Consider the following 27568-nt stretch of genomic DNA (forward strand, 5'->3'; position numbering starts at 1 on the left):
CCTTCAAATACTAGCCTCGTCTCAGACCCTTTCTCGCTTGAGAGGAGCATCCGGAAAGCGAGAAAGGGTCTGAGATGAGGCTATTCAAATACGGAATGAAGGTGAATGTGAAGTATATGGGCTGGGTCTGGATTGAAATTAGCGTACTCCCGGCCGCCTTGTGAGCGAAAAACCACAGAATCGACGCCTTCGCGCATTTTCATTTTTCACGCGTTTCTTGTTGTAACCTACATGGCATACTTTCTCTACTTTACGCTTCTCTTAGCATCCGGAGCCGAAGAAATAAGTAGGCAGCAGAGAGTAGCGAGCTGCGAGGCAGTAGCGCGCTTTAGCCTAACTTTTCCCTCTTTTTCGCGGAAGGTGTACAAGTTGACGATTCCGCCCAGTTTCTGGACAACGTTCGACTCGATATTCTCGCGCATTATTTGGAAAAAGAGACCGCAGCATCAGTCAAAGTAGAACGCAACGAAACGGCCTGCACGCAGCCGCCGTCGATTCACCTGAACTCCCCTGCAGCGGCCTCGACGACTTACCACCGCCCGTTATACGTGTGCAGAGCGCGTCCGACGTTCACACAATTGGCCTGGGTCATTCCGACGAGGGAGAAATCGTAGCGGCGAGAGCTTTCGCGAACCAAAGAGGATGGAGAAGATTTGTTGATTATCCGGGCATTCGGGACGGTAGTGATTTTTTGACGAACGGGCCAATGTCTCATAATTTTTTTCAGTGAGTGAGATCGTCGGCAGTGACGCTGTCCTCGTCGCGTGCCAATCGTGGAAGTCGTACGTGAAATTCAGAAAGATATTTCGTGAATGGATCGAAAGTTCGAACGATGGAACAGTGACGTGGTTTCTTCGCGAAGAGTGTCTGAGAAAGGTGGGGAGAGTAGACGTCGTCGAAGCAGCCAGTGGGATTCACATTTCCTATATGTATTTATATATATAACACTATAGGTCGCAGGAGACATGTCGTTCTTTCCGAGCGTTGCAGGAGCGATGGCCAGGGTGCGCGTCTTTGGTGTCAAGAGAGCGTTTACGGGCAACGAGAATGCAATGAGAATTTCTCGCTTATATCAAAAGGTCAACGGTCTCGAACCGAATGAAAAGGCCACGGTAAGCAGTCACTTCTATGAGTTCTATCACATCATAGTCCACTGTCAGTGCCAATACACGTACGCATTCGTAGTAGAGAGCTGTAGGGAGAAGGTCTCATAGAATGTGTGACTGACTACTTATAGATCAATAGCGTCTATCTCTATGAAGCTGCCTTAGCTTTGCATCACCTCCTGAATACAGGAAAGGCCTTCTCTATTGACAAAGAAGTACGTTTCTCTTCTTCGACTGAACGTAGTCGTTGCGTAATTTATTCATTAGCTAAAAGAATTGAATTCCAAAGGCGTTCGCCTGCAACTCGACAGCAAGGGAACGGGTCGAATTCACGCGTCGTACAACATATACGAACTCGGGGAGACGTTCACTCGACTCGTCGCCGTCTACCAGAACAACGAGTTACTCGAAGTCAACAGCGAGCCTCCAGCGAGATCGAGAGGAAAACGAGCGACTCCGATTCCGATTCCGCAGTGTCCACCGGCGGCGAGAGGAAGCGACGGAAGACGACACTTCAGAGCCTATGCAGTCGTGGTAAGGATCCAAGAACATTTTCCTATACGTTTTTTAACTGATAACATTTTTTTTCCGTCGAAAGGAACCACCAATGATTATTCACACTCCTCGCGAGCCTGTTTCTGGTTTCATGGTCGACGTGATGGATTACCTGTCGCAAGCGCTGGACTTCACGTACAACATTACCTTATTAGGCGACGGCCACACTGGCAGCGCCGGCGTTTACGGCACCGTCACGATAAACGAGACGACGGGCGAGGTGAACGCAACCGGTCTTATCGGTCTCGTCTATAATTGCGTAAGAAAGAAAGTATTAGCAATATTATTTATCTTTTTATATATTTATTTAATAGAAAGCCGATCTGGCCATAGGTTCATTGGCCATTTCCATCGAACGACAAAAGGTGATCGACTTCTCGAAGCCCTGGCACGACTACGGCTTGATTCTGATGGCGCCAAACCCGGCGGTCATACCATCGAGTATCTGGAGCTGTTTCAGCCCTTTTTCCGTGGGCGCATGGATGCTCGTTCTCACCGCCCTCGTCCTGGCAATCCTCTCCGTTCCCATCATGATTGCCCTCACGGGACGACCGTTCTACGGCACCCTATCCGACGATCTCGATCGTCCCGGCGTTTCGCTTCGACAACGTCTCTACGACTCGCTGTGGTTTCTCTTCAGCACGGGCTTGGGATGGGGTCCGGACGGCGCCAACCTGCCCGTGCGAATCATCCTCGCCGGCTTCTTCGCCTTCATGCTCGTCGCCACGTCGACGTACACGGCCAATTTGGCGGCGTTTCTCACCGCCGTTCAGACGGTCACTCCCGTAGCGAGCGTCGACAAGCTCGCCTCGCAGACGAACATTCCCTTCGGCACGGTGCGTCAGACGGCCGTTGAGCAGGCGTTCTTGACGTCGACTCTCGCCGCGTACAAAGACATTGGTAATTTCATGCAAGCCAATCCCGAGTATATGGTCGATACGGTCCAACAAGGCATCGATTTAGTGAAGGGTAGTACGAATGGGTACGTTTTCATTTGGGACTCGCCGACGTTGGAGTACTACGCGGAGAAGAAGCCTTGTACGGCGCAAGTTGTCGGTCGTACGTTCATGGAGAAGAGCTACGCTATTGGAATGCCCAAGGGTATGCCCTATCGGGCCGACTTCTCCGGCGCGATATTGAAGATGCGAGCCGGTTTTTCGTCGCTGGGAGCGCTGGCGAGAGCTTATCTGACCGGCGAATGCGCCGGTTTGGGAGGAGGTGGCGGGGGTAGTGGGGCGTCGGGGATTTCGGTTATACATATCGTCGGTTCGGTTACGTTTATGTTTCTTGCGCCGCTTGGACTTTCTTTTGTGATTGGCGTTGCGCAGAGAATTCGTCGCGATTGTCGCCAGTCGTCCGGCGCTACGAAGGACGACGACGTATGGGGAATGATTCTTTTATGATTTTTCGAAATTGATTTTGTCGTAGGGAAAAGAAGAGAGTCGAACAAATGCACCTGCAACGGTCATCGGCATGAATGATGTCTCCAATCAAGCGAAAGCTACGGTATACTTATTAAGAAGAAATATGACGCACGTGCATCATCATTTGCTTTAGGAAAACGAGAACACGAACGAATGAACGTCTGTCTCAAGCGCTGCCTGTTTGCTGTGTGTCCATGTGAAGTTACTGAATGCGCTCGCCATATACGTTCGCTAGTACTGGCTGTTTAGTGCTGTTTCTCTGTCGCATCTAACCACTTGATGTTTCGTTAAAGCCCTTCCCTCTTCGAACGTTCGCCTCTCAGGTGAGGTCCAACTTGGTGGTTCTAATAAGGTTCTAATAATTAATTAATTAATTAAACTACTTTTTCGCAGTCTCCAATCGTGGATGATGATTGGCTATTACTTGTCACCGCGGTCACGTGGGGGTCCAAACGTTATTCTGAAAGGTCAATGTATTTTTCTCTGCTTTGCGTCTATCTTGTTCTAAATCCTGCGGCGAGTCAGACGCTCTCCACCGGTTAGTTGACCCCTATAGGTAGACAATGAGGCGCTGACCCATTTGCTTTTGATTCCTTCCTCTAGTCACGCCTGGCCCCTCTCGTTTCCTTGACGAGCGTCATCTGGAAATACTTGCCAATGAGCTGCGAACAACAGCGACAGGCTTCCAGATAAACGTCTCACAGCGCGAAAACGACCTGCTTTCGAGTTCTGGCCCATTTCCGCGCCTCGTCAAAGCGACAACCACTATTAATGTCACCTCCAACTCGCCACTTAAATGCATTGTCCTTCTGGGGCATTCAATTATGCATCAAGCCGAAACAGCGGTTAACTTTGCCAGAGAAAGCGGCTGGCAATCGTTGGGCTATTTCTTTCATCACTTGCGAGACGACGGTTTGAATGATAGCTATATTTGTCTCGAAGGGCATTTGCAACGAGTGGCTGAGTCGGCGGGCGTTGTCGTGTCTCGTTTCGATTTCTTCGATGCCGCTGCGGTCGACGCCGTCTTTACCGTTTGCTTGACGCCGGCGTATTGCTATGAAAATTTCGTTGGTCTTTTCGAACGTTGGGCGCGTTCGTTCAATCAGAACTCGTTAGCGTGGATTTTGAGCTATGACGTCGTTTTAGAGGTAAGTATAATTTTGCCGGCTTTTTCTATTATTCTGTTAATTATTATATATAGATTGAAGAAGCGCTGTCGTTCTGGTACAGTTACGTTGAACGCTTGAATGATGTAGAAGTTTACGGCATAAGGCCTCGATTGTTGGCAAGTGAGCCTACCGTTGAGAAATTCGAACAGCTTTATGATCAACTGGAGTCAAACAGAAGAGTTATGGTACGGTAAACAATTTTGAAATCAAATTTCATGAGATTTCCTGTAGTCGAATAGTATCGATTTATATGACGCTTTTTTGTCAATAAATCGTTCTCTGAACAGCGCCGATGAAGACGTAAGTCGATCGTTTTCAAATTCTTTGTGGAATTTTTTGTTTTTATTCTGTTTTAGCTGGAAGATGACAAGACGGCCTACGATATTTATCAACTTGGAGCCTCTTTTACTCGCATGGTACCTATAACGTTGTATGCTCCGCTTTTGAGACTGTAGAATGCGCATTCAGGTGAGGCGGTATAAGAAAGAAACCTTTCACTTGATAAGGTCTCGAATGAGAAGAAGCGTGCCGCAGTGTTCGCCAGCGGCGATCGGTAAAGACGGACGTCGCCACTTTATCGTATCAACAGTCGAGGTATATCTACGCATGCACTAAGTTCCACTAGCGAGTTAGCAGCTATTTCCAGGAAGCGCCTTTTATCTTTATTGAGCGAGATGGCGCGGGACGTATTGTCCGCACCACGGGCATTATGATCGACGCGTTGGACTATATTTTCAAAGAACTGAATTACACGTATGAAGTGCGTCTTGCTCCCGATGGAATTTACGGACACATTGACGGTGGAACGCCGACCGGTGTCATTGGACAGGTCTACTACTGCGTACGTCGTATATATTATAATTAATTAACTTCTTCCTTTTTTTTTCACGCTACTCGCCTTTTATATATTTAGAAAGCCGATTTGGGAACTGGAGCGCTAGTGATTACTTCAGACAGAGAAGCTTACGTTGAATTCACGTACGCCTGGCAAGATTTCGGAGTCATCATTATTGCCCGACGGCCTATCAAAGCCGCTCCTTCGCTGACGAGCTTTCTATCGCCGTTCAACTTCGACTCGTGGCTGACTATACTTGCAACTCTCGTTTTCGCTACGCTGAGCATTTCTTTTCTCACCTACCTGTCGGCGAAGAAGAATGAGGACGCCGCCGCCGCATCAACCGATCAGCCAGCTCAGCCGGTAAACGACGAAACAAAGGATCCGTTGCGAAGAAAATTGAGCACCGCTTCGTGGTACTTCTTTGCAACGGCTCTGGCTAAGAGTCCAAGCGGCGTGAGCCGACTTTCGACCTCGGTTCTACTCGGCGGTTGGTATTTCTTTATATGGGTCATCCTTTCGACGTACACGGCCAATTTGGCCGCTTTTCTCACCTATCAAGGTCTGAAGTTGGACATCGAAAGTATAGATCAGTTGGCACTTCAATCGGAAGTCGCGTACGGAACGGTAAGAAACACGTCTGTCGAGCATTTTTTCTATCATTCCAACGTCGAAATCTATCGAAGCGTGGGTACGCACTTTCGCAAATTTGACGCGCATATGGTCGATACGACGATGGAAGGAATTCTTAGGGTGAAAAATGGAACCGAACCGTACGCCTTTATCTGGGATTCGCCCATTTTGAACTATCACGTCAATCAGCCGCCGTGCAATAGCCGATTGGTCGGGCGAGTGTTCAATAGACGCGGCTATGGCATAGCCTTGCCCAAGGGAATGCCCTATCAAGACGAATTTAACACCGCCGTACTGAAGCTCAAAGATTCGGCGACGAAACACGAATTGGAGCACACGTATATATCGGCTGGAGGCAAGGGCGGTTGTCAGCCGTATACCGAAGGAGGGGCAGCGTCGCAAAGTGGGGCCAATCCCGTTCATTCTTATCACATTCTGGGCCCCTTCTTGATTCTCATTTTGGCTCCGATGTTTATTGCGGTTCTTTTTGCTCTGACTAAGAGAGCACTGGCAAAGCGTGGAAGTTTCCAACCCCCAGCGTGATGCGACTTTGATAGACACTGACTTCAGCACCTGAATGCACTCACATACATTTTTGCTTATGGTCACAAAGGTATTAGCAATAAAAACACTTCAATCACGTGTCGACTTGCGAGCAGTGTCCAGAGCTAGCCTCTCCTCCACACTACAGTTTCCAGTCGTTGCCAGGCGACTTTGATGAGGGGTTTGGAGTCACAATCGGAATCCAGATTAGGCAGGGCCTCCTTTGGAAATCCGGATCATCGATGTAAGTGATAGGACGCCCCGTGTGTTCAGCGAAATTGAGTTCACCTTAGCATGTTCCACGCGCTGACTAAACGTTTAGAGCATGGCAACGTTAACTCAATTGGCGAGGCCTCCTTTGAGGAACCTGGCCGGTATTCATTGCAGCGCGGAACCGTGTCACGACTTGCGCAAGGCAGCCGTCTATGATGACCTAAACTGCTCTTAAGCGAGGCTAATCAGTAGCGGTTCTATTCACGGAAGTGTTTTAGAAGTATATGACGTAAAACTGCCGTTAGATCTACTAAAGTTTGCGCACTTTTTCCCTAAGTACCCATATAAGATCCACGTCTCTAGTAGGGCAGAGAGTCCATGTCGTCGAATCGTAACGTTGAGTCAATTGGTGAGGCCTCCTTTGAGGAACCTGGACGGTATTCATCGCAGCGCAGAACCGTGTCACGACTTGCGCAAGGCAGCCGTCTATGATGACTTAAACTGCTCTTAAGCGAGGCTAATCAGTAGCAGTTCTATACACGGAGTAGCAGTTCTATACACGGAAGTGTTCTAGAAGTATATGGACAAGTTCCGGTTGAAGCAGTTGCCTGTTTCCCAGAATAAATATAGGATAGATAAAGGTGCTCACAGAAAAGCTGCCGTTGATGCTAAGAAATGAAAACATGGTTTGAGACGCACCTGTTTTCTTATAGCACTTCTCAAGAGTAGCAGCGCATTTGCGAAGAGTACACACTTAAATTCTAAATTGTTCATCTTTTGTTTCATCCAATCCACTAAATGCCCCAAGTGCAAAAAGTTCCCCGTTCACCTCTTGTCGCGAGAATTTTGCATGACAACAAAAGTTTCCATGACAAGCATCAACTGCTCCTTCATTTCCAACCAAAGCTTTATAGACATACTGAGGATGCTTTTCATCAACAGGTTTGTAGCTTTTATTAACATAATGATCATTGCCTCCTATCTTGGAAGGATTTCCAAGAGGATTTGCTTCCACTTTACCTATCAGCAATTTTGACTCACCAGGAATTGAGCCCATAAATTCTGATATAACTTTTCCGCTAGAATAAATCCCAGATCCCGTAAATTCGTAATCATGAAATAAACTGTTATAGTGAACGTGAAGGTTTGCTGCTAATAAATTGACTCCCATAGCTCGAGACCACGCCTGCTGTACTGTCACGCTGGCCATTATAGGAAAACGATTAATCCAGGCTGTGGGAAAGGCAATGTTCTTTATACCCAATTGCCTGACCAGCTCTTGAGCAGGTTTTTGAAAGAAAATGTCAAAGCAAGTAAAAAGTCCAAATTTAACGCCAAACGACGTTGTAAATACTGCCAACGACGCTGATTCTGGTTTAGAAAATTTTTCGTGGTAAAGATGTTTCTTGTGGTATTTTGCCAACAGCCGTCCATCAGTGTCAAACGCAACATTAGTATTGTAATTATCGAGCTTCTTTGTCCCACATCCTTTGTCAGTGAGAGGTTGACACGGTTGAACGTCTCCCATATTAGCTACAATAGCTATGGATAAATTTCTTGCCAGGCAGCTGAGTCTTCTCAGAACGGGCCGATCCTCATATTGCACTTCGGAAATACAAGGATTAATGTTCTCTGTCGATATAACCGTAGAAGAAGGAATATTTTCCATGTACGGCGAAATGCTGGACGATTGCAAAGTGACCCCGACTCCGTATATCCCGTCTTCAGGAAACACGACGATTTGCGCTCCAGATTGCTTAGCGTTTATAGCGTGTTTCTCATAGCTGGCTAAGTTCTCCATCATGAGAGACCGAGCGGCAGACAGGCTTACGGACCCAATCGGTGCGCGAATACTAGAAGGACTGTGCTCAACAACGGCAGCAACTTAGCTGTCGCTAGCAGCCAGTCTGGAGCTTCCCTGACTACCTCCAAGAAGTCCCCAGACGATCGAAAAAGCGAAGAGCATACCGGTAGCTTCCGTCGTAGCAAGCCGTTATACGGGATTCGGTACCGAAGGCTAGAGTATAATTACACTAATCATGTTCTTAACTAACTAGTTTCACAGATGACGGATATTGCTGTAGCAACAGCGGAAGATATTCTGCAACAGCGGAAAAATCCAGAGGCTTTATCTTTGTAGGCAATTGCTGGCTGCAGTCGAGCACGTCAATGCTCAAACCCTTATCAAATTTGGTGACCTTTTTCAAGCCATTTGATTCTTCTCTATGGATTGCCTCTTTTCTCTTCTGTTGCATTCTGTTCCTTTTGGATTGTTCCAATTTTCTAACTGAATTTAACAGTTAACTGTGAATAATGTTTAGACAAAATGCTCTGACAGGGATGAAAGAGTACATCGGACGATTTTACACCGATTTTACTTAGTATCTTTTTAGTTCCTTGACTAGGGACACCGGTTTTGAGAAAGAGACACTTTCTACAACAGCAGAAGATGATATGTACTGACGATTTGGTAGAAAGACCCTGCCTTGAACAGGTTTGAAGCGTGTGACCCTCTCGTATTCTTCTAGGCGAATGATATCTTTTTTCGACTTCTGCAGTAAGTTAAGTACTGGCAAACTTCTTCGTTTCAGCGGCCATTCAAAATAGAATTCCTTTTCAAAGCATTACAGAATCACCCAGGCAAAGTGAATACAAATATGACACGGTAGCAGGGTCAGCTGTCGAACAATTTTCAACCTGTCTACCCTACAACGAAATATATGAAATGATGATTAGTCAAAAAGACGATGTCATGGTTAACTCGACTAACAAAAGAGCTACCTTCCAGTTCTCAATGATACTAATTCCTAAATAAATTTTTATCTAGGACACACTTGCGCTGCAATGCACTTCATAAACAAGGATCCAGACTAACTCTGACTTCTATAATCCAGCTCGTCCAGGCCACCCGATGTCGTAAACTAATAAGGTATATGGGCTAGGTTTACGGTGAAATTAGCACACTCCCGGCCACCTTGTGAGCGAAAAAACCACAGAATCGACGCCTTCACGCATCATCATTTTTCGCGCCTTCCTTGCTGCAGTGTTGCCTAACATGGTACACTTTCTTTTCTTTATATGCCGCTTTGCGTTTCTCTTATCATCCGGAGCCGAAGAAATAAGTACAGTATAGAGCACGCTGCAATGCAGTGGCGCGCTTTAGCATACTTTTCTTCTCCTTCCCGGAAGGTATACAAGTTGACGATTCCGCCCAGTTTCTGGACGACGTTCGACTCGATATTCTCGCGCATTATTTGGAAAAAGAGTCTGCAGCGTCAGTCAAAGTAGAACGCAACGAAACGACCTGTTCGCAGCCGCCGTCGATTCACCTGAACTCCCCTGGCCCATGCAGCGGCCTCGACGACTTACCACCGCCCGTTATACGTGTACAGGGCGCGTCTGATGTTCACACAATAGGTCTGGGTCATTCCGACGAGGGAGAAATCGTAGCGGTGAAAGCTTTCGCGAACCAAAGAGGATGGGGAAGATTTGTTGATTATCCGGGCATTCGGGACGGTAATGATTTTTTAGACGGGCGACCAATGTTTCATAATTTTTTTTAGTGAGCGAGATCGTCGGCAGTGACGCAGTTCTCGTCGCGTGCCAATCGTGGAAGTCGTACGTGAAATTCAGAAAGATATTTCGTGAATGGATCGAAAGTTCGAACGATGGAACAGTGACGTGGTTTCTTCGTGAAGAGTGTCTGAGAAAGGTGGGGAGAGTAGACGTCGTCGAAGCAGCTAGTGGGATTCACATTTTCTATATATATATATAACACTATAGGTCGCAGGAGACATGTCGTTCATTCCGAGCGTTGCAGGAGCGATGGCCAGGGTGCGCGTCTTTGGTGTCAAGAGAGCGTTTACCGGCAACCAGAATGCAATGAGAATTTCTCGCTTATATCAAAAGGTCAACGGTCTCGAACCGAATGAAAAGGCCACGGTAAGCAGTCACTTTTATGAATTCTATCACATCATGGTCCACTGTGCCAATGCACGACGCATTCGTAGTAGAGAGCTTTGGGAGAAGGTCTCATAGAATTGTGTGACTGACTACTTATAGATCAATAGCGTGTATCTCTATGAAGCTGCCTTAGCTTTGCATCACCTCCTGAATACAGGAAAGGCCTTCTCTATAGACAAAGAAGTACGTTTCTCTTCTTCGACTGAACGTAGCCGTCGTGTAATTTATTCATTAGCTAAAAGAATTGAATTCCAAAGGCGTTCACCTGCAACTCGACAGCAAGGGAACGGGTCGAATCCACGCGTCGTACAACATATACGAACTCGGGGAGACGTTCACTCGACTCGTCGCCGTCTACCAGAACAATGAGCTACTCGAAGTCAACAGCGAACCTCCAGCGAGATCGAGAGGAAAACGAGCGACTCCGATTCCGATTCCGCAGTGTCCACCGGCGGCGAGAGGAAGCGACGGAAGACGACACTTCAGAGCCTATGCAGTCGTGGTAAGGATCCAAGAACATTTTCATATACGTTTTTTTACGGATAACATTTTTTTTCTGTCGAAAGGAACCACCAATGATTATTCATACTCCTCGCGAGCCCGTTTCTGGTTTCATGGTCGACGTGATGGATTACCTGTCGCAAGTGCTTGGCTTCACGTACAACATTACCTTATTAGGCGACGGCCACAGTGGCAGCGCCGGCGTTTACGGCACCGTCACGATAAACGAGACGACGGGCGAGGTGAACGCAACCGGTCTTATCGGTCTCGTCTATAATTGCGTAAGAAAGAAAGTATTAGCAATAGCCTTATTTATTTATTTATTTATTTATTTATTTATTTAATAGAAAGCCGATCTGGCCGTAGGTTCATTGGCCATTTCCATCGAACGACAAAAGGTGATCGACTTCTCGAAGCCCTGGCACGACTACGGCTTGATTCTGATGGCGCCAAACCCGGCGGTCGTACCATCGAGTATCTGGAGCTGTTTCAGCCCCTTTTCCTTGGGCGCCTGGATGCTCGTTCTCACCGCCCTCGTCCTGGCAATCCTCTCCGTTCCCATCATGATTGCCCTCACGGGACGACCGTTCTACGGCACCCTATCCGACGATCTCGATCGTCCCGGCGTTTCGCTTCGACAACGTCTCTACGACTCGCTGTGGTTTCTCTTCAGCACGGGCTTGGGATGGGGCCCCGACGGCGCCAACCTGCCCGTGCGAATCATCCTCGCCGGCTTCTTCGCCTTCATGCTCGTCGCCACGTCGACGTACACGGCCAATTTGGCGGCGTTTCTCACCGCCGTTCAAACGGTCACTCCCGTAGCGAGCGTCAACAAGCTCGCCTCGCAGACGAACATTCCCTTCGGCACGGTGCGTCAGACGGCCGTTGAGCAGGCGTTCTTGACGTCGACTCTCACAGCGTACAAAGACATTGGTAATTTCATGCAAACCAATCCCGAGTATATGGTCGATACGGTCCAACAAGGCATCGATTTAGTGAAGGGTAGTACGAATGGGTACGTTTTCATTTGGGACTCGCCGACGTTGGAGTACTACGCGGAGAAGAAGCCTTGTACGGCGCAAGTTGTCGGTCGTACGTTTATGGAGAAGAGCTACGCTATTGGAATGCCCAAGGGGATGCCCTATCGGGCCGACTTCTCCGGCGCGATATTGAAGATGCGAGCCGGTTTTTCGTCGTTGGGGGCGCTGGCGAGAGCTTATCTGACCGGCGAATGCACCGGTTTGGGAGGAGGAGGTGGCGGGGGTAGTGGGGCGTCGGGGATTTCGGTTATACATATCGTCGGTTCGGTTACGTTCATGTTTCTTGCGCCGCTTGGACTTTCTTTTATGATTGGCGTTGCGCAGAGAATTCGTCGCGATTGTCGCAAGTCGTCCGGCGCTACGAAGGACAACGACGTATGGGGAATGATTTTTTATGATTTTTCAAAATTGATTTTGTCGTAGGGAAAAGAAGAGAGTCGAACGAATGCACCTGCAACGGTCATCGGCATGAATGATGTCTCCGATCAAGCGAAAGCTACGGTATACTTATTAAGAAGAAAGATGACGCACGTGCATCATCATTTGCTTTAGGAAAACGAGGACACGAAGGAATGAGCGTCTGTCTCAAGAGCTGCCTGTTTGCTGTGTGTCTATGTGAAGTTACTGAATGCGCTCGCCATATACGTTCGCTAGTCCTGCTCGTTTAGTGCTGTTTCTCTGTCGCATCTAACCACTTGATGTTTCGTTAAAGCCCTTCCCTCTTCGAACGTTCGCCTCTCAGGTGAGGTCCAACTTGTTGGTTCTAATAAGGTTCTAATAATTAATTAATTACAGTAATTAAAGTACTTTTTCGCAGTCTCCAATCGTGATGATGACTGGCTATTACTTGTCACCGCGGTCACGTGGGGGCCCCGAACGTTATTCTGAAAGGTCAATGTATTTTTCTCTGCTTTGCGTCTATCTTGTTCTAAATCCTGCGGCGAGCCAGACGCTCTCCACCGGTTAGTTGACCCCTATAGGTAGACAATGAGGCGCTGACCCATTCGCTTTTGATTCCTTCCCTAGTCACGCCTGGCCCTTCTCGTTTCCTTGACGAGCGTCATCTGGAAATACTCGCCAATGAACTGCGAACGACGACGACAGGCTTCCAGATAAACGTCTCGCAACGCGAAAACGATCTGAGTTCTGGCCCATTTCCGCGCCTCGTCAAAGCGACAACCACTATTAATGTCACCTCCAACTCGCCACTTAAATGCATTGTCCTTCTGGGGCACTCGATTTTGCAGCAAGCCGAAACGGCGGTTAACTTTGCCAGAGAAAGCGGCTGGCAATCGTTGGGCTATTTCTTTCATCACTTGCGAAACGACGGTTTGAATGATAGTTATATTTGTCTCGAAGGGCATTTGCAACGAGTGGCTGAGTCGGCGGGCGTTGTCGTGTCTCGTTTCGATTTCTTCGATGCCGCTGCGGTCGATGCCGTCTTTGCCGTTTGCTTGACTCCGTCGTATTGCTATGAAAATTTCGTTGGTCTTTTCGAACGTTGGGCGCGTTCGTTCAATCAGAACTCGTTAGCGTGGATTTTGAGCTATGACGTCGTTTTAGAGGTATGTAGAACTTTTGCGGGTTTTTTATCTCTATTATTCTGTTTATTATATATAGATTGAGGAAGCGCTGTCGTTCTGGTACAGTTACGTAGAACGCTTGAATGATGTAGAAGTTTACGGCATAAGGCCGCGATTGTTGGCAAGCGAGCCTACCGCTGAGAAAATCGAACAGCTTTATGATCATCTGGAGTCAAACAGAAGAGTTATTGTACGGCAAACAATTTTGAAATTAAATACCATGAGATTTCCTTTAGGCAAATAGTATCGATTTATATGACGCTTTTTTGTCAATAAATCGTTCTCTGAACAGCGCCGATGAAGACGTAAGTCGATCGTTTTCAAAGTCTGTTTGCAATTTTTTCTTTTTATTTTGTTTTAGCTGGAAGATGACATCGAAGCCAAGACGGCCTACGATATTTATCAACTCGGAGCCTCTTTTACTCGCATGGTACCTAACGTTGTATATGCTCCGCTTTTGAGATGTAGAATGAGCATTCAGGTGAGGCGGTATAAGACCTTGCACTCGATAAGGTCTCGAATGAGAAGAAACGTGCCGCAGTGTTCGCCAGCGGCGATCGGTAAAGACGGACGTCGCCACTTTATCGTATCAACAGTCGAAGTATATCTATGTATATATACATATACCAGTAGCGAGCGCGAGATGCTATATACAGGAAGCGCCTTTTATCTTTGTTGAACGAGATGGCGCGGGACGTATTGTCCGCATCACGGGCATTATGATCGACGCGTTAAACTATATTTTCAAAGAAATGAATTACACGTATGAAGTGCGTCTTGCTCCCGATGGAATTTACGGACAAATTAACGATGGCACGCCGACCGGTGTCATTGGACAGGTCTACTACTGCGTACGTCGCGTATATATGTTCTAGCTCCCGGGTTTTTTTTCACGCTACTCGCCTTTTATAGAAAGCCGATTTGGGAACTGGAGCGCTAGTGATTACTTCCGACAGAGAAGCTTACGTCGAATTCACCTACGCCTGGCAAGATTTCGGAGTCATTATCATGGCCAAACGACCTATCAAAAGCGCTCCTTCGCTGACGAGCTTTCTATCGCCGTTCAACTTCGACTCGTGGCTGACTATACTTGCAACTCTCGTTTTCGCTACGCTGAGCATTTCTTTTCTCACCTACCTGTCGGCGAAGAAGAATGAGGACGCCGCCGCGTCAACCGATCAGCCAGCTCAGCCGGTTAACGACGAAACAAAGGATCCGTTGCGAAGAAAATTGAGCACCGCTTCGTGGTACTTCTTTGCAACGGCTCTGGCTAAGAGTCCAAGCGGCGTGAGTCGACTTTCGACCTCGGTTCTACTCGGCGGTTGGTATTTCTTTATATGGGTCATCCTTTCGACGTACACGGCCAATTTGGCCGCTTTTCTCACCTATCAAGGTCTGAAGTTGGACATCGAAAGTATAGATCAGTTGGCACTTCAATCGGAAGTCGCGTACGGCACGGTAAGAAACACGTCTGTCGAGGAGTTCTTCCATCATTCGAATGTCGAAATCTATCGAAGCGTGGGTACGCACTTTCGCAAATTTGACGCGCAGATGGTCGATACGACGATGGAAGGAATTCTTAGGGTGAAAAATGGAACCGAACCGTACGCCTTTATCTGGGATTCGCCCATTTTGAACTATCACGTCAATCAGCCGCCGTGCAATAGCCGATTGATCGGGCGAGTATTCAATAGACGCGGCTATGGCATAGCCTTGCCCAAGGGAATGCCCTATCAAGACGAATTTAACACCGCCGTACTGAAGCTCAAAGATTCGGCGACGAAACACGCATTGGAGCACACGTATATATCGGCTGGAGGCAAGGGCGGTTGTCAGCCGTATATAGGAGGGGCAGCGTCGCAAAGTGGGGCCAATCCCGTTCATTCTTATCACATTCTGGGCCCCTTCTTGATTCTCATTTTGGCTCCGATGTTTATTGCGGTTCTTTTTGCTCTGACTAAGAGAGCACTGGCAAAGCGTGGAAGTTTCCAACCCCCGGCGTGATGCGACTTTGATAGACACTGACTTCAGCACCTGAATGCACTCACATACATTTTTGTTTATGGTCACAAAGGTATTAGCAATAGAAACACTTCAATCACGTGTCGACTTGCAAGCAGTGTCCAGAGCTAGCCTCTCCTCCACACTACAGTTTCCAGTCGTTGCCAGGCGACTTTGATGAGGGGTTTGGAGTCACAATCGGAATCCAGATTAGGCAGGGCCTCCTTTGGAAATCCTGATCATCGACGTAAGTGATAGAACGCCCCGTCAGTGTGTTCAGCGAAATTGAGCATGTTCCACGCCCTGAATAAATGTTTAGAGCATGGTAACGTTAACTCAATTGGCGAGGCCTCCTTTGAGGAACCTGGCCGGTATTCATTGCAGCGCAGAACCGTGTCATGCACGACTTGAGCCGTCTATGATGACTTAAACTGCTCTTAAGCGAGGCTAATCAGTAGCAGTTCTATACACGGAAGTGTTTTAGAAATATACGAGGTAAAACTTCCGTTAGATCTACTAAAGTTTGCGCACTTTTCCCAAAGTACCCATATAAGATCCACGTCTCTAGTAGGGCAGAGAGTCCATGTCGTCGAATCTCGTTGTGCTCCTCTTTCTTTTGCAGTCTTTTGAAGGCATCTTTGCAGGTACAGTGTCGTCGTCAAATCGAGGCATTTCTCGCTTATTTTCTCCAATAGAAGACGCGGCGCATGCCGTCTTCTCCGACTCCTACATCAAGGCCGTCGTCAAAAGCGTTCAAGCGATCCATCCCAACGCGACGAACGTTTCCGTCGTCGCAAACGACTGCAGCGAAGGTTCGCTCTTCCTAACGGCGATCCGCCTGTTCGCCGTCTCACGCGCGCGCCTTTGCATGCACCTTCCCCAGTCGAAACGAAAAACGCCGTTCATCTCACACCTCAATGCCTTCTGGGATCACCGTCTCGTCCGACGTTGCCGGCTCTCGCATTCAAACACTCGTCCCTCGTCGTCGGGATGGGGCACGCGATCGAGAGCCAATTGAACGTTGCGAGGGCTATAGCGGCGAGATACGACTGGAAACGGTTGGAATTGTGGACAGAAGACGTTGACGGTTGGTGATGATATTCGAGTCGCGGTGCAGAATGACTCTTTACTTGATAGACTCTTTGCCTCGGCGGCCGGATCTGGGCTTGTTTGCGATTCGTCATCTATACGTGGACGGAGCTCAAGGTGAACGGAGAAGTGCGAGTGATGCGATCGTCGTTCATTGCTCAACTGCCACCTGTTTTAACGCTCTAAGAGAAGTTAGTTATAATTAAATAATTAGGCGTACGCATCTCTTCTGAGTGGAGGTCCTGGGGTTAGGTTTTGTCCGACTGGAGTGGCTCGAACGTTTGGATTTTCACGGAAGACGTCACCAAAAAGGCGCGGTTGTTCTTTTTAATTAAAAAAAACGCTCATCTTCGTCGACGCGAACGTATTTTAGTTTCTATTCCGCGGTTCGCTTAGACGACTTCTGCCGTCCGGCGCGAAAGCGTTCGGGATGATTCGATCGTTTTCGAACGGCTCCGCCGCGCGGCGGGAGGGGCTTGTCGACAGCGCGTGTCCTCTTCTGACTCAGTGCCCCGAGGATATGCGTGAAACGATATTGGTAACATTTGCTTCCTCTCGTCGATCGATCTCTCTTGTTCTTAATGAACTATAGCCTAACGCGGCGTATCTACACGACGCGATTCTACTCCTCAGTCATCTGACGGAGGTCCATATCACGCCTCAGAGAATTAGAGACGAGGCTGAAAAGGTAATATCCCCATTCGCCAATTCTAAGAGATCCTGCTTATAGTGTAACTATGTTTTGCTCTTTATAGCTTGATTTCCTTGCTACCGGAGGTCCCATAAGGCTAGACAAGCATCTCAATGGAAGAATTCATGATAGCTACGACATAATTAGTCTATCCAGTACATTTACTCCCAAGGTTGGGCACTAATAAATCACTTATTCTAAGAGATATCAATCTGTGTTTTTGCCCCAGGCCGCCGTTTACAGTGAGGGCAAACTCACGTCCGTCTTCAATGAGAATCTGGATGAAAACAAAATTCGAAGCAAACGTGATATGAAAGCGTGTCCGCCGGCAGTTAAGCGAAACGGGACGTACCACTTTCGAGTCGTCACAGTCGTGGCAAGTTCAAAAGATATAGGCCAAATCAAAGAGCACAACAGAGCATTTTCTATAGGAGCCGCCGTTCCTGTTTCACAATCCCAACGCCACTCCTCAGTTCACGGGCTTCGTCATCGACATGTTGGAGAAGCTGAAATCGAGCGACAGCATCCGCTTTACGTACGAACTGATGCTAAACGAAACGTACGGCGATTTTTTAATGACGACGAGCGGACTGATAGATCCTACGGGAATGCTAGGAGAGATTGTGCACTGCGTAAGACAGAGAAAAAAATGCGTAGAAAAACTAAGAAAAATATATGCGTGTTTCTTTTTTTGCTCTTCTGCCTAGAGAGCCGATTTGGGTGTGGCAGCGATCGGGATCACGGCCAATCGTCAGAGGTACGTCGATTTCACGAAGCCGTGGATGGACTACGGGCTCGTGCTCCTGACGTCGAAGCCCCATCCGTTGCCAGCGAGCTATTTCGCCTTCATGAATCCCTTCTCGTCCTACACGTGGCTCCTCATTCTCGTCTTCGTCGCAATCGCCAGCGTCGCTTTGCCCGTCTATCAGCTCATTGCTCCGCGACGCGTGCAAAAGGAACACGACGCAAGTCGCGACGTCACTATTCGTCGTCTTCCGCGAAAATTCTACGATTCGTTCTGGTTCTTCTTCACGACCGCCATGCAGCAGGGGCCGGACGGTGCCCCGTTTCTTCCGGCGAGAATTCTCATTGGACTCTGGTACTTCTTCGTTCTCATCATCGTTGCGACGTATACGGCGAATTTGGCCGCTTTTCTCACCGTTCAACGTCTGCCGGCCCAAATCTCGTCCGTCGAAGAACTCGCCGCGCAAGTTCAGACGCCCTACGGCACCGTCGCGAACTCGGGCGTTCAAAGTTTCTTTAAGAATTCGACGATTCCCATCTATCAGAACATGGGCAAATTCATGTCGAGTACGCCGAACTTCATGGTCGATTCCAGCCTGGCCGGCTTAGCTCGAGCCAGTGTAACGAGTTCAATACTCAGCAACGAATACTTTTTCATCTGGGATTTGCCCGTGCTGCAATATCTCGCTACCAAGCGTCCGTGTAAAGTGCAAGTAGTCGGGAGATCGTTCAATCGGCAGGGATACGGCATCGTCATGCCGACGGAGATGCCCTATCGGGACCGATTCTCGTTGGAGGTGCTGAAGCTTCGCGATAGCGGGTGGATCGAAGCGACGGCCGCCAATTGGCTTAATGCGGGTGAGTGCGGAGCTGCGTCCGCTATAACCGATACGGGGCAGGTGACGGTGGCGAATTTGGTGGGTGTCTTTATTCTCATGGCTGTGGGCATTGGTCTTGGATTTATTGCGGCTGTTCTTCAACGCGTTCTGGTGAGGAGAGGATCGGATAATAAAGAGGACAAAAGGAGGGATCCTGTACGTCAATCTCGACCGTGAGGGATGTTTGTGATGTAATCGATTTTTTTGCAGGTATGCGGCTGTTTGAAAGTTTGGGAATGAAAAATGGCGCCAATTCGACGGTGATGCACGCGTCTTGTACGCACCTACTTCCACCCACTAACAATAGAAACACACGCAGCAAGCAATGCAGTTGGAAAAACAGCGCTCAGTATGCTATAACTAATTTGTGTGAAAACGTGTTTGTCGTCACTATTATCTGTATCAATATAATACAATGCTGGTAATCTGTGAATGTGCGACTTCTCATTACTTGCGCGCGCTAACACACAAATGTGTGCCAACGAATCTGAGTGCTATGGGGCTTCGCTGATTCAAGGCTTCCTGTCGTAAGCCTAAGAAGTCTAAAGAAGAACGTTTCTGAGTATTGGCTTGAACGGAAGCTGACGGGATGGTACAACAGAATACCAACTAAAGCGGAAGGACGCGAGTGTTAGTTCCCGTGGCTCGTCCCACTCGCGAACCATCTATTTTTGCACCGGATTGCAAAAGAGCCGAAAACGAGATCTCTCGTCCCTAGACTCGATCGCCAGAGCACGCGGACTCGATCAGAAGAAAAAGAGTCGATGAGGGGACGAAGCTCTCCTTGTCGCGCCTATACGTGTCCGTCTATGTCCTATAGGTGTCTTCCTCCGTCAAATGTCCTTTCCGACGGTACAGTACCCAATCACGTGCCGACTTGCGAGCAGTGTCCAGAGCTAGCCTCTCCTCCACACTACACTTTCCAGTCGTTGCCAGGCGACTTTGATGAGGGGTTTGGAGTCAAAATCGGAATCCAGATTAGGCAGGGCCTCCTTTGAAAATCCTGATCATCGACGTAAGGGATAGGACGCCCCGTGTGTGTTTAGCGAAATTGAGTTTACCTTAGCATGTTCCACGCGCTGACTAAATGTTTAGAGCATGGTAACGTTAACTAAATTGGTGAGGCCTCCTTTGAGGAACCTGGCCGGTATTCTGCAGCGCAGAACCGTGTCACGACTTGCGCAAGGCAGCCGTCTATGATGACTTAAACTGCTTTAAGCGAGGCTAATCAGTAGCAGTTCTATACACGGAAGTGTTTTAGAAGTATATGACGTAAAACTGCCGTTAGATCTACTAAAGTTTGCGCACTTTTCCCAAAGTACCCATATAAGATCCAGAGTCCATGTCGTCGAATCTCTTTGTGCTCCTCTTTCTTTTGCAGTCTTTTAAAGGCATCTTTGCAGGTACAGTGTCGTCGTTCAAATCGAGGCATTTCTCGCTTATTTTCTCCAATAGAAGACGCGGCGTATGCCGTCTTCGCCGACTCCTACATCAAGGCCGTCGTCAAAAGCGTTCACGCTATCCATCCCAACGCGACGAACGTTTCCGTCGTCGCAAACGACTGCAGCGAAGGTTTCCGTCTCGCGCGCGCGCGCCTTGCATGCACCTTCCAGTCGAAACGAAAAACGCCGTTCATCTCACACCTCGATGCCTTCTGGGACCCCCCTCTCGTCCGACGTTGCCGGCTCTCGCATTCAAACGCTCGTCCCTCGTCGTCGGGATGGGGCACTCGATCGAGAGCCAATTGAACGTTGCGAGGGCTATAGCGGCGAGATACGACTGGAGACGGTTGGAATTGTGGACAGAAGACGTTGACGGTTGGTGACGATATTCGAGTCAGTGCAAAACGACTCTTTTGTTTGATAGACTCTTTGCCTCGGCGGCCGGATCTAGGCTCGTTTGCGATTCGTCATCTATACGTCGACGGAGCTCGAGGTGAACGGGGAAGTGCGAGTGATGCGATCGTCGTTCATTGCTCAACTACCGCCTGTTTTAACGCTCTAACAGAAGTTAGTTATAATTGAATAATTAGGCATACGTATCTCTTCTGAGTGAAGTCCCGGGGTTAGGTTTTGTCCTACTGGAGTGGCTCGAACGTTTGGATTTTCACGGAAGACGTCACCAAAAAGGCGCGGTTGTTCTTTTTAATTAAAAAATCGCTCATCCTCGTTGACGCGAGCGTATTTTAGTTTCTATTCCGCGGTTCGCTTAGACGACTTCTGCCGTCCGGCGCGAAAGCGTTCGGGATGATTCGATCGTTTCCGAACGACTCCGCCGCGCTGCGGGAGGGGCTTGTCAACAGCGCGTGTCCTCAGTGCCACGAGGATATGCGTGAAACGATATTGGTAACATTTGCTTTCTCTCGTCGATCGATCTCTCTTGTTCTTAATTAATTATGTTGAACTATATAGCCTAACGCGGCGTATCTACACGACGCGATTCTACTCCTCAGCCATCTGACGGAGGCCCATATCACGCCTCAGAGAATTAGAAACGAGGCTGAAAAGGTAATATGTACAGTAGTCCCCATTCGCCAATTCTAAGAGATCCTGCTTATAGTGTAACTATGTTTTGCTCTTTAGCTTGATTTCCTTGCTACCGGAGGTCCCATAAGGCTAGACAGGCATCTCAATGGAAGAATTCATGATAGCTACGACATAATTAGTCTATCCAGTACTTTTACTCCCAAGGTTGGGCGCTAATGAATCAATCACTTATTCTAAGATATCAATCTGTGTTTTTGCCCCAGGCGGCCGTTTACAGTGAGGGCAAACTCACGTCCGTCTTCAATGAGAATCTGGATGAAAACAAAATTCGAAGCAAACGTGATATGAAAGCGTGTCCGCCGGTAGTTAAGCGAAACGAGACGTACCACTTTCGAATCGTCACAGTCGTGGCAAGTTCAAAAGATAAAGACCAAATCAAAGAACACAACAGAGCATTTTCTATAGGAGCCGCCGTTCCTGTTTCACAATCCCAACGCCACTCCTCAGTTCACGGGCTTCATCGTCGACATGTTGGAGCAGCTGAAATTGAACGGCAGCATCTCCTTTACGTACGAACTGATGCTAAACGAAAGGTACGGCGATTTCAAGACGACGAGCGGAAAGCTAGATCCCACGGGAATGCTAGGAGAGATTGTGCACTGCGTAAGACAGAAATAATGCATAGAAAAATTACAAAATATATGTGTGTTTTTTGCTTTTCTGCCTAGAGAGCCGATTTGGGTGTTGCAGCGATCGCGATCACGGCCAATCGTCAGAAGCACGTTGATTTCACGAAGCCGTGGATGGACTACGGGCTCGTGCTCCTTACGTCGAAGCCCCATCCGTTGCCAGCGAGCTATTTCGCCTTCATGAATCCCTTCTCTCCCTTCACGTGGCTCCTCATTCTCGTCTTCATCGCAATCGCCAGCGTCGTTTTGCCCGTCTATCAGCTCATTGCTCCGCTACGCGTGCAAAAGGAACACGACGCAAGTCGCGACGTCACTTTTCGTCGTCTTCCGCGAAAATTCTACGATTCGTTCTGGTTCTTCTTCACGACCGCCATGCAGCAGGGGCCGGACGGGGCTCCCTTTCTTCCGGCGAGAATTCTCATTGGACTCTGGTACTTCTTCGTTCTCATCATCGTTGCGACGTATACGGCGAATTTGGCCGCTTTTCTCACCGTTCAACGTCTGCCGGCCCAAATCTCGTCCGTCGAAGAACTCGGCGCGCAAGTTCAGAAGCCCTACGGTACCGTCGAGAACTCGGGTGTTCAAAGTTTCTTTCAGAATTCGAATATTACCTTCTATAATAACATGGGCAAATTCATGTTGAATACGCCGAACGCCCTGGTCGATTCCAGTCTGACCGGCTTAGCTCGAGCCGGTGTAACGAGTTCACTACTGAGCGACGAATGCGTTTTCATCTGGGATTTGCCCGTGCTGCAATATCTCGCTACCAAGCGTCCGTGTAAAGTGCAAGTAGTCGGGAGATCGTTCAATCGGCAGGGATACGGCATCGTCATGCCGATGAAGATGCCCTATCGGGACCGATTCTCGTTGGAGGTACTGAAGCTTCGCGATAGCGGGTGGATCGAAAAGACGGCCGCCAATTGGCTTAATGCGGGTGAGTGCGGAGCTGCGTCCGCTATAACCGATACGGGGCAGGTGACGGTGACGAATTTGGTGGGTGCCTTTATTCTCATGGCTGTGGGCATTGGTCTCGGATTTATTGCGGCTGTTCTTCAACGCGTTCTGCTAAGGAGAGGATCGGATAATAAAGAGGACGAAAGGAAGGGTCCTGTACGTTGTCGTTAATCTCGATCGTGAGGATAATTGTCAAGTAATCGATTTTTTTGCAGGTATGCGGCTGTTTGAAAGTTTGGGAATGAAAAATGGCGCCAATTCGACGGTGATGCACGCGTCTTGTACGCACCTACTTCCACCCACTAACAATACAAACACACGCAGCAAGCAATGCAGTTGGAAAACAGCGCTCAGTGTGCTATAACTAATTTGTCTGAAAACGTGTTTGTCGTCACTATTATCTGTATCAATATAATACAATGCTGGTAATCTGTGAATGTGCTACTTCTCATTACTTGCGCGCGCTAACACACAAATGTGTGCCAACGAATCTGAGTGCTATGGGGCTTCGCTGATTCAAGGCTTTCTGTCGTAAGCCTAAGAAGTCTAAAGAAGAACGTTTCTGAGTATTGGCTTAAACAGAAGCTGACGGGATGATGCAACAGAGTACCAACTAAAGCGGAAGGACGCGAGTGTTAGTTCCCGTGGCTCTCGTCCCACTCGCGAACCATCTATTTTTGCACCGGATTGCAAAAGAGCCGAAAACGAGATCTCTCGTCCCTAGACTCGATCGCCAGAGCACGCGGACTCGATCAGAAGAAAAAGAGTCGATGAGGGGACGAAGCTCTCCTTGTCGCGCCTACTGTATACGGTGCGTGTCCGTCTATGTCCTATATATAGTCTTCCTCCGTCAGATGTCGTTTCCGACGGTGTACCCCGCACGAATGTTCCCCCACGCACTTTGCACTTTGCACTTTTATGCCACTAATAGTTCCTGCTAGAGTACATGCATATAAGTGCACGTTGCACTGCATTATTTTCACTGCATGCGCAATTCCTTCCGCCTTCTCTTTGAATCTTTCCGAGGCAAAATGTTGCGGCTTGTTGCAGCGTGGTTCTTTGCTCTAATAGTCTCCAAATCGAGCGTTTTGCAAGCTCTCCTCAAGGTAGTTCGATTTCGACGCTACAATGAACCTCGCGTAAACAGTTGCTTTAGCTGGCGTGATACACTGTCGTGCTCCAAGCTCGTGCTCTAGTGTAATCACTGTTTGTCGCTGCTGGAATAGTACAACACTTGCTTCACATCGATTGCTTAATTAAATAGATAAATAACGTGCAAGTTATTATTTCTTTATAACTTTACTTTCATTGTGAATTGCTTATCAAAATTAGAGATACGAGTCGCTTACCTTTATCTGATTCACTCGCTATAAAGTTTCACGACAGTTATAGCCAAATATAGCTCTTATCTCGCTTGAAGAAACACTCGCAGCTTTAGATCGCACTGCAGTTTCGATGGGAATGCTATCGACAGGGGCGAGCCTATGTGCTCTTTTCTTCGCTATGAACTCATTCGAAGGCACCCTTTCTACATGTAGAAGTAAAGCAGATGAACTTAGTCACGCTAGGTGGAGCTATTTTCTACGTATAGATGAGACGGACGTCTTCCTTTCCGACTCTCTCGTAGAATCTGTCATCAAGAGCGTTGGGGAGATATTTCCAAACGTGAAAAACGTCTCCGTCGTGACGAATGACTGCCGCAAAGGTTTGATTTCTACTCTCCGCGCGCACGTTTTGCCAGCACCATAAAATAATGATACCAAAAGTCTCTCTTGAATTGACGGACGCCGTTCATCTGACACCGTCGCATCAGAGCGAGACGCCGACGACATTGCCCTGTCTAGCGTTCAGAAACTCGTCCACGTGCATTGGAATGGGTCACTCGGTCGAGAGTCAAATCGACGTCGCGAGGACGATTTCGAAGAAGCACAGCTGGCGTCGTTTCGAGTTGTGGCTCGAAAGCGACGACGGTACGCGAGCAAACCTGCATGTGTATAAGGTGGCGCACTGTTTAGTTTCATATAGTCTCTTTGCCTCGACTGTCGGACTTTGATGTGGTGGAGATCCGCCGTTTGAGGAGTGGACGGCGCCGAAGCGAAAATGAAATCGTCGTTGCTCACTGTTTCACTAGCACCTGCTTTAATACTTTGAAAACCGTTAGCTACGTGTACTGTAGTATGAACATAAATAGTCATAGTAAGAAAGACTTGTGTAGATTCTACTGGAATGGAATGGCTCGAATGCGTGGATTTTTACGGAAGATCTTACAAAGAAGGTGTTGCTGATTCTTCTTGTGTCGCGTCGATTTCAGTAGTCTTCTCTTTTAGTTTTTGTTTCACAACGATCTGAGGAGACTTTTGCCGTCCGGTGTCCGCACTTTTGGAATGATGAGAAGATTTTCCGAAAGTGAAACGTGGCACGAACGGTTTCTCTCTTCGTCTCGAACCTGCACTTTATTGGCACAGTGTACCGAAGACGTTGAAGAAAGGATATTGGTTGACTCATTAATTAATTAACATTGATTATGCAGGTTATATTATCTTTCGTATCTAGCCTAACGTTGTCTATCTGCACGATGCACTTCTCTTCCTTGGGCATCTTTATCAGAGAAATGCATCTAACCTCAACCCTCAGACCATCAGATATCATGCTCAAAAGGTGGTTACATCGTATAATTCCTAACCTAATGTTGGAACTTTTGGCAATCAAGCTCGATGATCTAAGCGCTGGAGGTCCAATTCGATTCGACAACGAGCTAAAAGGCAGAAACCACGACCACTACAATATATTTAGTCTATCAGATCCTTTTGCTCCTACGGTTGGTTTTATGCTAACTTCGTTGTGTACTGCTATGGAGATCGAGAGTATTTCATTGTTCCAGGTTGCCGCATACAGTCGAGGCGCGCTTACAACTTTCCACAACGAGAAGTCTCCGGTTAAGAAAAGAAGCGCAGGACATTTTATAAAATGCCGACAGGCAGATGTCAACAGCAATGGAGCATATAATTTTCGTGTCGTAACAGTCGAGGCAAGTTGAAAAAAATGCATGTAGAATAGCACTTTATTAATGCAATAGGAGCCACCGTTTATGTTCCATAATCCGAACACGCGTTCTCAATTCAGAGGATTTCTCGTCGATCTGTTGGAAGAACTCCGAAAAACGATGGGATTCACCTACAATATTACGCTCGTTCAAGAATACGGCGAATTTACGAACGAGTCTGACGTACATCCCGATGGACTCCTAGACGAAATCTTTCACTGCGTAAGAGACAGAAAAAAATTAGTTGCGTTTTGTTAATTAGTTAATCTCCCAGAGAGCTGATTTGGGTGTTGCAACAATTGGAATTTCGGCCAGTCGACAGAAGCACGTCGACTTCACGAAACCGTGGATGGACTACGGTCTCGCGCTTTTGACGTCGAAGCATCCCATACCATCGAGCCATTTTGCGTTTTTCGCTCCCTTCTCGGCTCGTCTCTGGATTCTCGTCATTGTCTTCGTCATCGTCGTAAGCACGGCGTTTCCCCTTCTTCGACTCGTCGCTCCTCCGCGTGCGAAACGAGACGACGACGACGACGACGAGAATCCGTCGCGCGATCTTGCGCCGGTTCGAAAAGCCTTTCGTTATTTCCGTCGACGGCTGTACGACTCGATTTGGTTTATCTTCACGACGGCCATGCAGCAGGGGCCGGACGGAGCCCCGTTTCTTCCGGCGAGAATTCTCGTCGGTTGCTGGTATTTCTTTAGTCTCATTATCATTGCAACGTATACGGCAAATTTGACCGCTTTTCTCACTTTACATCGCATGTCGGCTGGAATCTCTTCGATCGAAGAATTAGCCGCGCAAGGTCAGATTCCCTACGGTACAGTGCGCAGCACGGCCATCGAAGGCTTCTTCGCGACGTCTAACATCAAAACGTACAAAACCATCGGAAAATTCATACAAGACACACCCAACGCCCTAGTAAATAATAGTATGGAGGGCTTGCGTCGCGCCAGTGTGCAGAGTTTCTTCTCGGGCGACGAGTACGTTTTCATTTGGGACTTACCCGTGCTGCAGTACTTGGCCAGCAGGAGACCTTGCCAAACTCAGGTCGTCGGACGATCTTTTCATAAGCAGGGTTATGGAATTGTAATGCCTAAAGGAATGCCCTACCTCGATCGATTCTCGTTTGAAGTGCTGAAGCTTCGTGAAAGCGGCTGGATTGAAAAGTCGATGAATGATTGGAGCGATGCTGGCGAATGCGGAAGCGGCAGGCAATCTCTGTTAGACGCTGAGCGAGTCGACGTGACGAATATGGTCGGCGTCTTCATTCTCTTGTCCGTGGGCGTTGCCGTCGCGTTTTTGGTGGCATTTTTTCAAAGAGTTCTGCACAAACGGCTTTGTGCGAAAAAACCGTAGAAATTTTCGCACCCACAATATGATATCCGTGAAGCGATTAGCATTATAAGCGTTTGTGTACACTGTAG

The 27568-nt window shown here is 48.0% G+C and overlaps 8 protein-coding genes and 2 long non-coding RNA genes across 19 annotated transcripts; 7 read left to right on the forward strand and 3 right to left on the reverse strand.

Moving 5' to 3' along the window:
* Positions 1-129: 129 nt before the first annotated feature.
* On the forward strand, positions 130-3402 carry LOC136198745 (glutamate receptor 2-like). The gene is made up of 11 exons (XM_065988772.1): positions 130-286; positions 361-680; positions 728-876; positions 954-1112; positions 1238-1321; positions 1374-1640; positions 1705-1920; positions 1976-3040; positions 3090-3167; positions 3219-3286; positions 3335-3402. Exons 4-10 carry the CDS (start codon positions 966-968, stop codon positions 3240-3242), a joined length of 1881 nt encoding a protein of 626 aa, XP_065844844.1. The 5' UTR covers positions 130-286; positions 361-680; positions 728-876; positions 954-965; the 3' UTR covers positions 3243-3286; positions 3335-3402.
* On the forward strand, positions 3335-6362 carry LOC136198737 (glutamate receptor 4-like). Its single transcript, XM_065988759.1, has 9 exons — positions 3335-3408; positions 3479-3623; positions 3689-4233; positions 4287-4439; positions 4486-4554; positions 4611-4670; positions 4723-4848; positions 4901-5095; positions 5168-6362. The coding sequence occupies exons 2-9, from the start codon at positions 3557-3559 to the stop codon at positions 6263-6265; spliced, it is 2313 nt and encodes a 770-aa protein (XP_065844831.1). The 5' UTR covers positions 3335-3408; positions 3479-3556; the 3' UTR covers positions 6266-6362.
* An 870-nt stretch (positions 6363-7232) lies between these two features.
* On the reverse strand, positions 7233-8380 carry LOC136198319 (biotinidase-like). The gene has a single exon (XM_065988232.1). It carries the CDS (start codon positions 8280-8282, stop codon positions 7233-7235), a length of 1050 nt encoding a protein of 349 aa, XP_065844304.1. The 5' UTR covers positions 8283-8380.
* An 881-nt stretch (positions 8381-9261) lies between these two features.
* Positions 9262-9943, reverse strand: LOC136198787 (uncharacterized). Its single transcript, XR_010672861.1, has 3 exons — positions 9647-9943; positions 9453-9574; positions 9262-9399 (listed from the first exon to the last, which is right to left on the reverse strand). It is a non-coding gene; the product is annotated as an uncharacterized lncRNA (long non-coding RNA).
* LOC136198732 (glutamate receptor 2-like) lies at positions 9484-12693 on the forward strand. 2 transcript variants are annotated; one of them, XM_065988752.1, is made up of 11 exons: positions 9484-9600; positions 9668-9994; positions 10042-10190; positions 10262-10420; positions 10541-10624; positions 10677-10943; positions 11008-11223; positions 11290-12357; positions 12406-12483; positions 12535-12597; positions 12651-12693. In XM_065988752.1, exons 1-10 carry the CDS (start codon positions 9534-9536, stop codon positions 12556-12558), a joined length of 2439 nt encoding a protein of 812 aa, XP_065844824.1. In that variant the 5' UTR covers positions 9484-9533; the 3' UTR covers positions 12559-12597; positions 12651-12693. The 2 variants fall into 2 exon arrangements, with proteins under 2 accessions (XP_065844824.1, XP_065844823.1); XM_065988751.1 differs by having other exon boundaries at positions 12535-12693.
* Positions 12694-12811: 118 nt separating this feature from the next.
* On the forward strand, positions 12812-15666 carry LOC136198735 (glutamate receptor 1-like). Its single transcript, XM_065988758.1, has 8 exons — positions 12812-12944; positions 13009-13547; positions 13603-13755; positions 13802-13870; positions 13927-13995; positions 14047-14166; positions 14222-14416; positions 14478-15666. The coding sequence occupies exons 1-8, from the start codon at positions 12812-12814 to the stop codon at positions 15567-15569; spliced, it is 2370 nt and encodes a 789-aa protein (XP_065844830.1). The 3' UTR covers positions 15570-15666.
* A 415-nt stretch (positions 15667-16081) lies between these two features.
* LOC136198733 (glutamate receptor ionotropic, kainate 1-like) lies at positions 16082-19393 on the forward strand. Of its 2 annotated transcripts, none has more exons than XM_065988753.1 (12): positions 16082-16210; positions 16262-16378; positions 16450-16653; positions 16704-16846; positions 16908-16967; positions 17029-17193; positions 17248-17343; positions 17411-17518; positions 17576-17722; positions 17778-17978; positions 18054-19124; positions 19179-19393. In XM_065988753.1, the coding sequence occupies exons 1-12, from the start codon at positions 16150-16152 to the stop codon at positions 19206-19208; spliced, it is 2403 nt and encodes an 800-aa protein (XP_065844825.1). In that variant the 5' UTR covers positions 16082-16149; the 3' UTR covers positions 19209-19393. The 2 variants fall into 2 exon arrangements, with proteins under 2 accessions (XP_065844825.1, XP_065844826.1); XM_065988754.1 differs by having other exon boundaries at positions 16121-16210; positions 16265-16378.
* Positions 19394-19442: 49 nt separating this feature from the next.
* LOC136198740 (glutamate receptor ionotropic, kainate 2-like) lies at positions 19443-23534 on the forward strand. 4 transcript variants are annotated; one of them, XM_065988765.1, is made up of 12 exons: positions 19443-20231; positions 20288-20371; positions 20424-20785; positions 20835-20977; positions 21038-21097; positions 21158-21313; positions 21380-21475; positions 21551-21658; positions 21718-21864; positions 21920-22117; positions 22183-23253; positions 23313-23534. In XM_065988765.1, the coding sequence occupies exons 3-12, from the start codon at positions 20569-20571 to the stop codon at positions 23340-23342; spliced, it is 2226 nt and encodes a 741-aa protein (XP_065844837.1). In that variant the 5' UTR covers positions 19443-20231; positions 20288-20371; positions 20424-20568; the 3' UTR covers positions 23343-23534. The 4 variants fall into 4 exon arrangements, with proteins under 4 accessions (XP_065844837.1, XP_065844838.1, XP_065844839.1 ...); XM_065988766.1 differs by having other exon boundaries at positions 19443-19983; positions 20035-20371; XM_065988767.1 differs by having other exon boundaries at positions 19443-19983.
* LOC136198786 (uncharacterized) lies at positions 21915-23961 on the reverse strand. Of its 2 annotated transcripts, none has more exons than XR_010672860.1 (4): positions 23766-23961; positions 23553-23643; positions 22755-23498; positions 21915-22697 (listed from the first exon to the last, which is right to left on the reverse strand). It is a non-coding gene; the product is annotated as an uncharacterized lncRNA (long non-coding RNA). The 2 variants fall into 2 exon arrangements; XR_010672859.1 differs by having other exon boundaries at positions 23708-23961.
* LOC136198734 (glutamate receptor 4-like) lies at positions 23558-27565 on the forward strand. Of its 4 annotated transcripts, XM_065988757.1 has the most exons (14): positions 23566-23628; positions 23680-23731; positions 23822-23908; positions 24530-24637; positions 24689-24802; positions 24864-25067; positions 25123-25253; positions 25313-25372; positions 25425-25592; positions 25651-25755; positions 25808-25915; positions 25979-26125; positions 26174-26362; positions 26415-27565. In XM_065988757.1, exons 4-14 carry the CDS (start codon positions 24553-24555, stop codon positions 27498-27500), a joined length of 2397 nt encoding a protein of 798 aa, XP_065844829.1. In that variant the 5' UTR covers positions 23566-23628; positions 23680-23731; positions 23822-23908; positions 24530-24552; the 3' UTR covers positions 27501-27565. The 4 variants fall into 4 exon arrangements, 3 of the variants coding, with proteins under 3 accessions (XP_065844827.1, XP_065844828.1, XP_065844829.1); XM_065988755.1 differs by having other exon boundaries at positions 23558-23628; positions 23680-23908; XM_065988756.1 differs by having other exon boundaries at positions 23558-23628; positions 23680-23908; positions 24536-24637.
* Positions 27566-27568: the final 3 nt, after the last annotated feature.

Source organism: Oscarella lobularis, chromosome 19 (genome assembly GCF_947507565.1).
Source record: "Oscarella lobularis chromosome 19, ooOscLobu1.1, whole genome shotgun sequence".
NCBI classification, from domain to species: domain Eukaryota; kingdom Metazoa; phylum Porifera; class Homoscleromorpha; order Homosclerophorida; family Oscarellidae; genus Oscarella; species Oscarella lobularis.

Excerpts from the sequence above, each read along its gene's own strand:
- LOC136198737 (XM_065988759.1), top strand. The coding sequence starts at position 3,557 with ATGTATTTTTCTCTGCTTTGCGTCTATCTTGTTCTAAATCCTGCGGCG. Across the intron at positions 4,234-4,286 it reads GCTATGACGTCGTTTTAGAG|ATTGAAGAAGCGCTGTCGTT; the intron begins GTAAGTATAATT and ends TATTATATATAG. Across the intron at positions 4,849-4,900 it reads TTATCGTATCAACAGTCGAG|GAAGCGCCTTTTATCTTTAT; the intron begins GTATATCTACGC and ends AGCTATTTCCAG.
- LOC136198740 (XM_065988764.1), top strand. The coding sequence starts at position 20,569 with ATGCACCTTCCAGTCGAAACGAAAAACGCCGTTCATCTCACACCTCGA. Across the intron at positions 22,118-22,182 it reads TAGGAGAGATTGTGCACTGC|AGAGCCGATTTGGGTGTTGC; the intron begins GTAAGACAGAAA and ends TTTTCTGCCTAG. Across the intron at positions 23,254-23,312 it reads AGGACGAAAGGAAGGGTCCT|GTATGCGGCTGTTTGAAAGT; the intron begins GTACGTTGTCGT and ends ATTTTTTTGCAG.
- LOC136198319 (XM_065988232.1), bottom strand. The coding sequence starts at position 8,282 with ATGATGGAGAACTTAGCCAGCTATGAGAAACACGCTATAAACGCTAAG.
- LOC136198745 (XM_065988772.1), top strand. The coding sequence starts at position 966 with ATGTCGTTCTTTCCGAGCGTTGCAGGAGCGATGGCCAGGGTGCGCGTC. Across the intron at positions 1,113-1,237 it reads AACCGAATGAAAAGGCCACG|ATCAATAGCGTCTATCTCTA; the intron begins GTAAGCAGTCAC and ends GACTACTTATAG. Across the intron at positions 1,921-1,975 it reads TCGGTCTCGTCTATAATTGC|AAAGCCGATCTGGCCATAGG; the intron begins GTAAGAAAGAAA and ends TTTATTTAATAG.
- LOC136198734 (XM_065988755.1), top strand. The coding sequence starts at position 24,553 with ATGGGAATGCTATCGACAGGGGCGAGCCTATGTGCTCTTTTCTTCGCT. Across the intron at positions 24,638-24,688 it reads CACCCTTTCTACATGTAGAA|ATGAGACGGACGTCTTCCTT; the intron begins GTAAAGCAGATG and ends TTCTACGTATAG. Across the intron at positions 25,254-25,312 it reads GCTTTAATACTTTGAAAACC|ATTCTACTGGAATGGAATGG; the intron begins GTTAGCTACGTG and ends AGACTTGTGTAG.
- LOC136198735 (XM_065988758.1), top strand. The coding sequence starts at position 12,812 with ATGATGACTGGCTATTACTTGTCACCGCGGTCACGTGGGGGCCCCGAA. Across the intron at positions 12,945-13,008 it reads GAGCCAGACGCTCTCCACCG|TCACGCCTGGCCCTTCTCGT; the intron begins GTTAGTTGACCC and ends TTCCTTCCCTAG. Across the intron at positions 14,167-14,221 it reads TTATCGTATCAACAGTCGAA|GAAGCGCCTTTTATCTTTGT; the intron begins GTATATCTATGT and ends TGCTATATACAG.
- LOC136198732 (XM_065988751.1), top strand. The coding sequence starts at position 9,534 with ATGGTACACTTTCTTTTCTTTATATGCCGCTTTGCGTTTCTCTTATCA. Across the intron at positions 10,944-11,007 it reads TCAGAGCCTATGCAGTCGTG|GAACCACCAATGATTATTCA; the intron begins GTAAGGATCCAA and ends TTCTGTCGAAAG. Across the intron at positions 12,358-12,405 it reads GCGCTACGAAGGACAACGAC|GGAAAAGAAGAGAGTCGAAC; the intron begins GTATGGGGAATG and ends ATTTTGTCGTAG.
- LOC136198733 (XM_065988753.1), top strand. The coding sequence starts at position 16,150 with ATGTCGTCGAATCTCGTTGTGCTCCTCTTTCTTTTGCAGTCTTTTGAA. Across the intron at positions 16,379-16,449 it reads CGCAAACGACTGCAGCGAAG|TCGAAACGAAAAACGCCGTT; the intron begins GTTCGCTCTTCC and ends CACCTTCCCCAG. Across the intron at positions 16,847-16,907 it reads GTTTTAACGCTCTAAGAGAA|GTTTTGTCCGACTGGAGTGG; the intron begins GTTAGTTATAAT and ends TCCTGGGGTTAG.